The sequence below is a fragment of the Lolium perenne genome, chromosome 5 (genome assembly GCF_019359855.2).
Source record: "Lolium perenne isolate Kyuss_39 chromosome 5, Kyuss_2.0, whole genome shotgun sequence".
Taxonomy (NCBI): Eukaryota; Viridiplantae; Streptophyta; class Magnoliopsida; order Poales; family Poaceae; genus Lolium; species Lolium perenne.
In genome coordinates this window covers 121,410,254-121,421,111 of record NC_067248.2, presented here as the reverse complement: position 1 = coordinate 121,421,111, position 10,858 = coordinate 121,410,254, and the positions used below count along the sequence as shown (strand labels likewise).

Below are 10,858 nucleotides of genomic sequence, written 5' to 3'. Positions count from 1 at the left end.
GATTGTTGGCGTGGAGAGGAGGAAAGAAAGGGAGCAGGTGGAGCTGGAGACTTGGACCACATCCAGAAGATAAGGTGGAGGACCATGCTAGGAGGAGAGAAAGAGAGATGGCGTGGAGGAGCGACAGTGAGACGAGCAAGGTGACTTGGTCTGATCGTTTTGGTTCCCTGCATCTTTCTTTCTGCTTCTTCCGAAATGCTTCTCCCTTCTTTTCTTTTTCTTGTTGAATTTCTTGCAGAAAGAGGAGGATGAGAGGAGGATTTGCAGAAGATTTGAAAAGCTTTGTTTTTATTGTAAAACAATTTTGCACGGCTTCAAAATATTTATTTTTCTTTGGGATTTTAAATACAATAAGAACTAGAGGGTTTTGTTAAATTAGCAAAGATTAAAAGAGGGCTCTTATAGAACCATATAAGAGGGAAAAACTGAAATAGGATTTATAAAAATAATTTTATTTTGCTAAAACATGAATGAGATGATGCATATGCCATGATGATACGTAAAATAAAAAGAACAAACAAATCTAATAGAGGTACTACCCGGGGCCGTTACAATCGACACCACTAACAAGGGATCGCGCCCCGAGATCCCACCTCAAGGTACGGGGGAGAGAGGTGAACTATCGGGTCTTCAGGCGACGTGTCGATCTCCTCGACACCACTAACAAGAAGTCTTGCTCCAGCTTGGGTCGACACCACCAACAAGAAGTCGTTGTTCCGATGACGATGATGACTCCGGAGAAACAAAGGAAGGAGTAACAGTCACACAGATCCACCAGTTCAAGTAACAAGAGCGAATAATAAGAGTAGTCGGTATGGTCATGACTCCATCCCGCACTCAAAGTATTACTCTGCACATGAATAGGAGAGTCGTCTAACAGCTCCCAGAATTCTGATTGACGACATCGTCAAGCATTGTCAGCGAAGATTTGACGGAGCCGATAAACAAAGAATTGTAGAAAGATCAGAGAGGCATAGATGACATCAATGGAGAAGACGAAGGTTAGCCGCCGGTGATGTTCTTCTGTCAGAAAGTCTTCAGAGATCGGTCCTATTAGGTTAAGGCAGAGATCGTCCAACCCACGTCGGAACCTAAGACTCAGAGAAACAGATAAGAGAAGATCCAAAACTCGCAAAGGTAAGATGAGAAGGAATTTAGATAAGGAGAAAAATCAGAGCTAATCAGATCTATCCAACGAATTTTTAGAACATAGGTTTGACACGCTAAACTGAACGACCATTGGCAAGGCTATCCTACAGGCTGGACTAGTGGGGTACCGTCAACCTGAGCTCTGATACCAACTTGTGACGCCCCGGAACCGGTACCATGAGGATTCCAGCGATCCCGCCGAAATCCGCACGATATCGATTCAGAGACGCCCTCCGACACGACGTGCGCGAAGAATCACACACGTGATGCCAGAGGAATTAACACGAGCGGTAACATTACAACAGGATTACAATAGAGCCCACAAGATACATATATTACAACAATGACTCCAACGAGTCAAGATACAAATATACAATACAAAGATCCAAATCATACAGAAGATCGAATACATCCGAGTACGGACAAGATACAAATTGGACTAAGAGTCCTGAAGATAACCAGTGGCGTCCATAACCCTGCCCAGGCCAAGCCGGAAGGGTAACCTTGCTAACGTCGTCATCTCGTACCTATCAAAGTCGGGCCATCGGTTGCCGACAAGAGGGAGGAAGCAAAAGAGAAAGGGGAAAAGGCGAGAGTAAGTACCAAGGAACGAACTCCGGCACGTACTTAGCGAGACTAGAAATGGCTATGCTCGCCGAGCGGGTATAATATATATATCGCCGGGGGCTATATGGTAGGTTTAGCTACAAAAACTATAACCAATAGAGACACGCTACAACATCCGTCTAATCAGATAAGATAAGAGAGCGCACAAGGTGACAGATAAAATACTACACAAACATAACCCAGCCGATTACACATATCCGCTCCAACAATTGCGAAGAGGCAATGTAAAAGGCACTCAACGGTGGACAAGTTTTATTAGGTATCGGTTGTAGTAATGCTATATTACTACGCAAGTTATTATCAGATTATTAACAACAAGTATAAGGTGTAAGTTGTTCTATGATCAAGCTATACAATTCCAAGTCGTCCATAACCGCGGACACGGCTTATCGATAAGATGTACACCCTGCAGGGATTGCCCAAATGTAACCATACGCATGCTCGACCCGCTTCTTACAGGCGATGTCTCACAACAAGACCGTTCCCAGTTCAACAAGAAAGTCTAGGGGGGCCACCCGACTAAGCTACCCGTAACGAAGTCCGGCCGTACTCCGAAGCGGACTCAGGGTTTGCGTTAACGGCTAGGCGTGCAAACCACACGCTTCGCTAAACGTTCCGCGGGGTACGATGCGAATATAAACACCGAAGGCAACAGAAGTAAACACCCGAAGGCAACAAGATATAAACATGCATGCGCCAAATAAAACCAAGGTTGTGGCCCCCTTTTCAACTGACTTGAGAAAAGGTAATGGGTGAGGGGGGGTCCCAATAATCGTCCCCACGCATGGGTAGAGCGCTCAATCTCGGAACAGATAACAAGAACTCGGGTCCTAGGGGACATTAGCGAGTCAAAGTTCCGATGCTTTCGCAAAGGGGCTCACAGATGCCTCTGCTTACAATTTTAGTTGTTAACAATTAAGTAAAGCATGTGTATCTCCAACAACTGATATAGCATGTGATAACCTCCCAACAACCCATCATATCCCGATAACAGATCGAGATAAACAACAGAGCCTAAACACGCCTACGACTCGCAAGGCTCAAACATCAAGCAACGGCTATGGGTAAGGAAGGATACATATAGGATTATTATGGTAAACAAGTGGAATAGGACACGTGACTCGATAAAGAATCGCAACATAAGGATAGCAGTGCGAGGGAGAGAGTAAAATAGGTGAAGAGAGAGGGCTACTTTGTGAAAAGTTGCAGAAGAACTTGTCGAACAACTCATCATGTCTCGCAACACCACTTCGTGATCCTATCCGAGAAGAAGCAAATGCTACAACAAACAACAGATACAAATCTTACAACTACGGAGAAGAATCGGCATGCTCAAGATGATATGCATGGCATGGCAAATATGGTGCAATGCAACTTACCCAATTTAAGCGGAATTGAAATCCCGACACATAATTATTAAGTTCGAGTTAATTTCCTACCGCGCAATTTAAATATTGATTAGCATGGCAAGACATGGCATGGTGAGCTAATTCAAATTTAAACGGAGCGGGGAACCATATATTGCAATTCCCAAATACTCCGCCCTTATATATTAGGTGATATGCACAAACTAACACAGTTCGACATGATGCAATATGCAAACATGTATATGGATGACAATTTATTAATCTATGCCTTCCTCTGATAAAGGTAGACATATTGCTTGCAGCAATTGGATTTGTAGAACAAAAAATATATATGATAAACAAGTTTTGCAAAGTAAAGATAATTGGAGGCAGGAAGGGTGGATTTAATCCTCCGGTGCTGATATTTGATCCCAGGTTTGGGCTGGTTCGCTGGCTTGAAAAGATGCAGATATTACTACAGGAATTGTTAACTGAATTTTTATCAGAGGTGTTATCTGAAACTGCAGAGCAGCGAACGGAAGAGAGAGACGTTTTGCTGTTCCTGGGATTTGATCTGGTTCTGCTGTCACGTGAACCACTTCGGCTATGCATGGATCGTTTAGTAAGACAGAGTGCAAAATTGTTTGAGTAAAATCAGAGAAAGCTAGCTAGTCAAATACGTAGCAAGTAAGCAGACTGTTAGATCGACTTGCTGCCGTTCCTAGCTAGCTTAAAACAAGCTGCTGGATCAATTCATAAGCTAGCTAGCTTAAGCAAGCAAGCAAGTTGCTGAATTGATTCAGTAGCTAGCTGCACTGGGGCATGACCGTGAGTGTGTCGTGAGGCGCAGTGAGGCGCGGGGTGTTGTGCGAGTGTGCGACCTGGAAGGCAACAGTGATAGATGCAGTTAACTGAATATAACTGAAAGCTGAAACGGAAACAGAGGAGATCACTCCCGCGGAGATTAAACGACGAAGATGACGAACCCAGGCGGGGCGAAAGGGTGGGAACAGAGGCGACGCTCACCAGGAGGCGCGTAGGCGAACGGAAAGGCTCGAGGACGCGAGGCGACGCCGGGATCGATGAAGATGTGCACGGTCACCATGGCGGACGCGCGTCGGAGACGAGGACAAGCGCGCCGTTTCAGAGCTTCTCCAGTTCCAGGAAGAATACAACGATGAAGAGTAGACCATGGAGGTTCCATCCCACTGCGCGGCGATGCAAACAGCGGCGAGTTTCTCGTGCTCCCGTCCATGGCGGAGGTGTCCTCGGACAGAAACAGCCGTCAGTTTCGTCAGTCGAGGGCGTCGATGTGCGGTGATGGAAAGGGACGAGGAAGATGGGGAAAAGGTGCGCTAGCTCACCAGGAAGTCGAGGGCAGTGTCCGTGGCGCCGGAAGATGGCCGTAGCGTTCGGAAATTTCGCCGGAGCGCGGCGGCCGGAGATGAAGATGGTGACCTTGACGTCGATTTGAAGGGGGTCCCGACGAAGCACTTGTATGTGGAGAACGAGGAGAGGGAGGCGAAGCTGCTGCTGCTCTCAGATCATCTGGGGGTGGCCGGAGTTGGCGGAACGACGGCGAGAGGTTGGCGATGGGTTTCTCGGTGTCTGAAAGATAGTGGTCTTTGATTGTTGGCGTGGAGAGGAGGAAAGAAAGGGAGCAGGTGGAGCTGGAGACTTGGCGTAGAGAAGACGCGCACCACATCCAGAAGATAAGGTGGAGGACCATGCTAGGAGGAGAGAAAGAGAGATGGCGTGGAGGAGCGACAGTGAGACGAGCAAGGTGACTTGGTCTGATCGTTTTGGTTCCCTGCATCTTTCTTTCTGCTTCTTCCGAAATGCTTCTCCCTTCTTTTCTTTTTCTTGTTGAATTTCTTGCAGAAAGAGGAGGATGAGAGGAGGATTTGCAGAAGATTTGAAAAGCTTTGTTTTTATTGTAAAACAATTTTGCACGGCTTCAAAATATTTATTTTTCTTTGGGATTTTAAATACAATAAGAACTAGAGGGTTTTGTTAAATTAGCAAAGATTAAAAGAGGGCTCTTATAGAACCATATAAGAGGGAAAAACTGAAATAGGATTTATAAAAATAATTTTATTTTGCTAAAACATGAATGAGATGATGCATATGCCATGATGATACGTAAAATAAAAAGAACAAACAAATCTAATAGAGGTACTACCCGGGGCCGTTACACGTGATCTTATGCTACGCTTAATTGGGTGTGTCCATTACATCATTCATATAATGACATAACCTTGTTATTAATAACATCCAATGTTCATGATTATGAAACTAATCATCCATTAATCAACAAGCTAGTTAAGAGGCATACTAGGGACTCTTTGTTGTTTACATATCACACATGTACTAATGTTTCGGTTAATACAATTATAGCATGACATATAAACATTTATCATAAACATAAAGATATATAATAACCACTTTTATTATTGCCTCTTGGGCATATCTCCTTCAATTGACTAGCTAAGGGTGCATCCCCAGCCATGTATATTCCCAAAACCTAGTTGTCGGGCCATTTTCCGACTTAAAATGATCTCTACGGAAGAAGTCATCTTGAACTCTTAATAAACACTTCTAAAACTGAGAGTCGTAAGCATTTGGCCTTACCTGTGCTAAAGTTTTTGAGTGTAGGTACTTATTCTTTGTAAGTTCCTGTCACACACTATCTTCATTTAAAACCTTGAATAACCATTTAAACAACAACCATTTGTTTTTATATGTAGAACTTCACCACCAAGACCACCTTGGCCTTTTGGTCTACACATGATATTCCACTTTGTCAAATGATACTTCTTTTTATGACCATCACTTTGCCAGAAAAAACATGATCAAAAGAAATCCATTATCTTTCTTACCCGTTTAGGTAGTTCATAGAATGGAAGCATGAACATAGGCAAACTAGTGAGCATCGAATTAATAAGCACAAGCCTATCACCAAAATAAAGTAATTTTCCTAACCAGCTAGCAAGCTCTCTCTCAAAGCGATCCTCGACCGGTTTCCATTCTCCAATCACGAGTTTACGAAAGTGGATAGGAATTCCCAAGTATTTGAATGGAAATGAGCCAGACTCATCCAAACAAATTACAATATTGTTGCAAGCTTTCTTTAGCTTCCACCAAAAAAAACCTCCCTCTTGTGGAAGTTAATTTTCGGGCCCAAAAGTTGCTAAAAATGTTTAGAATTAACTTCATATTAAGGGCTTTGTGAAGATTATGCTCCATAAAAATAATAGTGTCATTGGCGTATTGTAGAATAGACACTCCACCATCAACCAAGTGAGGGATGAGTCCTTCTACCTGGCCATGCTCCTTAGCCCTATCTATCATTATTGCCAACACGTCTGCAATAAAATTAAAAAGAATAGGGGAAAACAGATCCCCTTGCCTAAGCCTTTTTTGAGTTTGAAAGTGATGACCAACATCATCATTTACTCTAATACTCACTCTCCCACGGCTAATAAAGTTGGTAATCCATTGATACCACTTTGGATCAAAGTCCTTAGGCTGAAGAACTTGTTGAAGGAAAGGCCATCTAACCTTATAATACACTTTTTCAAAATCTAAATTTCAACAAAACCCTTCCTATGTAAGTCATGGACTCATGCAAAATCCGCACCCCCTCGAGAATATGGCAGCCGGGCATAAATGTCATTTGTGTAGGCTTAATTACCTTTTTAGCAGTATGTGTAAGCCTATTTGTCCCCACCTTAATGAAAATTTTAAAGCTTGCATTAAGTAAATAAATTGGTCTATACTGTTGGATCTGAATTGCATTTTCTTTTGTTGGAAGAAGAATGATAGTATCAAAATTCAAGTGGAACAGCTGTAATTCCTCTTGTTGAAAATTTTCAAACATATTCATAAGATCCACCCTAATGACATCCCAAAATGTTTGAAAAAAAAAATCGACTGGAAAACCGTCTGGCCCAGGTGCCTTGGTTTTTTCTACTTGCATAATAGCCTCATGAACTTCCTCCTCTGTGAAGTTAGCTATAAGAATATTATTGTCTTGTTCCGACAACTGCGGAACATCATCATGTTGGAACTCTATTAAGGTAAAATAGTTTGGTTCTGGTGCCCCAAACAAATTTTTGTAGCACTCTGTGATGAAGTGCTTAAGATTCTCATGACAAACAATCCTACCCTCGCCTTGTTTAAGTTGGAAATTTTTCTTACTCCTATACCTCACATTGGCCACAAGATGGAAGTACTTAGTAGTATTACCCCCTTCTTGCGTGATTGAGGAGCTGGAACTAAATTTTTTTTCCACACGATCCACCAGGGGGGTCGAATTTCCATTATCAGAAGATAACGAAAATACAGCAGTAGTTCCAGCATAAAAGTAAAAAAGCAAGGGGAGAGCGCCGCCTAATGCTAACGTTTTAGAGAAGTTTTAGATACAAGCCCAGATCAAAACAACTCCCAGCACACAGCAAGGAAGCTAGGTAACAAGCTATAACAAAAGCCATCAGACCAGCAAGAACTTCTCATCAGCTTTGCAACTTCCCATCAAGAAGTTAGGAGTTGGGACTAGTGGAATGTGTATACTCGTTAGTTGACGTTGACTAATCAAGTAGTCCCATAGTCTATGCGCGGAAGAGGTGTCTCTTGGCTCGTCGGAAGCATCGGAGAGCAAGTTGTACAAACCGCGTGTGTCAACTCGATCATGTTCCGTCTGATATCTTGAGCCATGTCGTTTTGCGACCACTTGGATACTTATTAGGTAGGTAGGTCATTGTGCATGGCTGGAGCGTTGCTGTGAAAGTGGCATCTGTCTCATTATTTAGCTACCTGTTTCCCTCTGCTAGTATCTTAATCAACGGGCGAGACGATTGAACAAGTTTGAGTTCCTCTGAGTTTCGGATTCCGAGAGCAGTTTGAGTTCCTCTGAGTTTCGGATTCCGAGAGCAGCCATAGTGGCCTGCGTCAAGCGTCAGACCGTTCGGGCCTTCGGGGACTCGTGACGGGCGAGTGACTGCAACTGCGCTTGTCGTCGGCCTGCTCATCCTGCACCCTGGGTACGGGATGCACCCCGATTCCGGGCCGCCGCAGCTTTGCATGGAAGCTACGGCCGGCGTGAGAGGTTGATCGGGCCGAAAGCTAGCCCATTCTAAAATCCAGTCGCTGGGCTTGTTATGCGATCCTAATATCTTTTCTCCGAGGCCGAGCAGCCAGGAGAAGAGTGTGAATTCTCAAGTTCTGTCGCTCAGAAAAAACGGGCGGCAAACCCTAGGCTGGTTACCGGCGGCGATGGAGTCGGAGCTTGGCGGAGACTGCCTCGGCCACAAGAGGGTGGATCCGGAGGGAGGCTCTAGCGGCGGGAATGTCCGCGAGGGGAAAAACGGCCTCCACAGCTCCTCCATGGAGATGGAAGACGACGAGGACTGGGAGCCGGAACCGAATCCTCTCGACCTCTACCGGGAATGCTGGATTGAGAGCTATGGCTGTCACGGCATCTCCTTCGAGGACGAGAGTACGTTCCTTCATTGCGGATCTCCTTCTCTTTATTTTTTTCTTATCAGGCATCTCCATGTCAGACCGTAGATATGTTCATTAGTTAATTGTGTCCTCTGGCTTTGGTCAATTTTGCAGCTGAACGTCCCCCCATGCGCAACACCGACGGGCCCATAATTTCCAACAGCTGTGCGCCCATGTCAACCATGCAGGTCTTGTACGTGAAGGTGACCCGGATTACTGAATCCCTGCAGTGGCCTCTCCATGTGTATGGCGTCATCGCCGTGCGCGACTCCATGGATCACAAGCGCAACTTCCTCTTTCGCCGCAGCAGGGACCAGTGCCAAGCCCTCGCCTCGCTGCAGGTTCACTTTCTTTACCAAAGTGTTGTCTTAATCGATATATCGACTTTACTCTAGTTCAATACAACTCTACTGTCATTGTTTAACATAGGTGTTAACTGTTAAGACAAACTAAATCCACATGTACTGATACAACTAAATAGGGCTGTTCTCTGTGAGCTCAGTATTGGTTAGTTGCTACCCATTGTCCATAGCAATGATACCTCTTTGGTTTGGTATCTGGATGCTGGTTGGATTGTCATTAAATTGGGCCGAGCCATGTTCTTCAGTGTGTCAGGCCTGCATGCTTTAAGAGTTTCAGTATGATCAAACAGTCTTTAATTTCGTTGCCTAATATGCTCTCGCATTGAGGTTGTGCCGTTCTACGGAGTACGTATTTTCTTTTGCCAGATTGTACATACTTTTTAGCGCAGTGAAATCTGTCTATTTCCATCTACGCCCTAGTTAACATTTTGTTTTTGCTAATATTTTGTACAGCATGCATGGCCTGAGGAGCTGGACTCATGCCTATGATTCTCCTATGCTTACAGGATGCAGTCTTGGAACTTACAGGTCCCAGCCGTGCAGTTCTGCTGATAGACCCCCATGCTTTTGAGATCGACCTCAAAGTTAGAGGTGGAGAATCATCATCTGAAGACAAGACTTTGAGCTACAACGCCTTTATATACAACAATATTGCTCACTGGAGCAAGGCCAGTTATGCCAGAACAGAAGTGGTGCCGGACCAGAACAGCACCATTGAGGTCAGGTTTGCACATCTCGCTGAAGCTGTGGAAGCAACCATCGAAGTCATTGTCGTCAGCGGATCGCGTGATTTCAAGGCGCGTTTCACAGCTCGCACTGCGAGCATTGATGAGGACATGGTTCTCCTGGATTCCTATGGTGAAAAGGTGGATGTCACTGACAATGGGAAAGTTGTGTTGAAGCGCCGGATTGTCACCGTGGATGAGAGGGGCAAGCTTCTTCTTGGTGTCGAGGCTGCAGAGAGCAACGGTGTTGTTGTGCAGAATCAGATAAAGTTGACACCGAGGTCTGCCTTGAGAAGCCAGGGCTATTTTGAGCTTGGCTTCAGCAGGCTGCGCTTGACTGTCGCCTGGTCGTTGCTTCCGTAGGTAAGGTGTTTGAAGATGCCAATTAGTACCCTTCATGGCTTCATAAACTAGGTACCTAGTGTGATCTGCTAACTAATTAAGTTGTGCTTTTTTTGCGGGGAAATTTGAGAGCTTTATTGATCTAGCACAGCACCTGATCGATCAAAATGAATGATGATGACTAGAAAATCTGGAATACAATCAAGCCAGCTATTCGTACCCTTGAGTGTACAAGCAAGCTTTGCACATAGATGGGCCGAATGATTAGCTAATCTTGTTACATGCTGAATAACAGCTCTCCTATTTCTTGCAGAATGAGAGCCGTGACGAGTGTTCCAGAGGTTAACAACCTCCAGGCAATCCGTCGGCAATCCGTCTCCAGGACTACTTTTTGGAAACCTCGAAGATTAGCAACAATGACACCCTCTCGCAATTAAGTTGTGCTTCCTTCTGATGGAGCTATGCACTACTTGTACTAAGTCATGAATATTTCGAACCGAGGCTTTGTTGATGTTTGTCTTTCGAAACTGTTGACTTCGTACGGTTCTGTTATGTAGGGTACAGCATTTGTGTGCTCGTTATCACGTCGGGTCGTCATCAGCACAAACTAGTTGATATATGTTGCCTACTTGCCGTTAAACCGCTACAAATTATACTTTTTTTTCCTGAACTCACATAAATGCATGTATAGCTAGATCCTAAACAAATTTAGACTATCAACCCATTATTATATCCAAAATAGCATATTAGCCGTATATTCTGAACCGATTTAGTATATCGAACAGAAGTAATATGTATCCAAAGT

General features: G+C 44.4%; 1 protein-coding gene across 1 annotated transcript; it reads left to right on the top strand.

Annotated features, from left to right (window-relative positions):
- The first annotated feature begins 8,037 nt into the window (after positions 1 to 8,037).
- LOC127304784 (uncharacterized) lies at positions 8,038 to 10,120 on the top strand. Its single transcript, XM_051335371.2, has 3 exons — positions 8,038 to 8,619; positions 8,739 to 8,965; positions 9,493 to 10,120. Exons 1-3 carry the CDS (start codon positions 8,397 to 8,399, stop codon positions 10,072 to 10,074), a joined length of 1,032 nt encoding a protein of 343 aa, XP_051191331.1. The 5' UTR covers positions 8,038 to 8,396; the 3' UTR covers positions 10,075 to 10,120.
- The last annotated feature ends 738 nt before the right edge of the window (positions 10,121 to 10,858 follow it).

Bases quoted from the DNA above. Each gene is read 5' to 3' on its own strand.
- LOC127304784 (XM_051335371.2), top strand. From the start codon at position 8,397: ATGGAGTCGGAGCTTGGCGGAGACTGCCTCGGCCACAAGAGGGTGGAT. The intron at 8,620-8,738 runs GTACGTTCCTTC...TCAATTTTGCAG, and splicing joins CATCTCCTTCGAGGACGAGA to CTGAACGTCCCCCCATGCGC. The intron at 8,966-9,492 runs GTTCACTTTCTT...CTATGCTTACAG, and splicing joins AAGCCCTCGCCTCGCTGCAG to GATGCAGTCTTGGAACTTAC.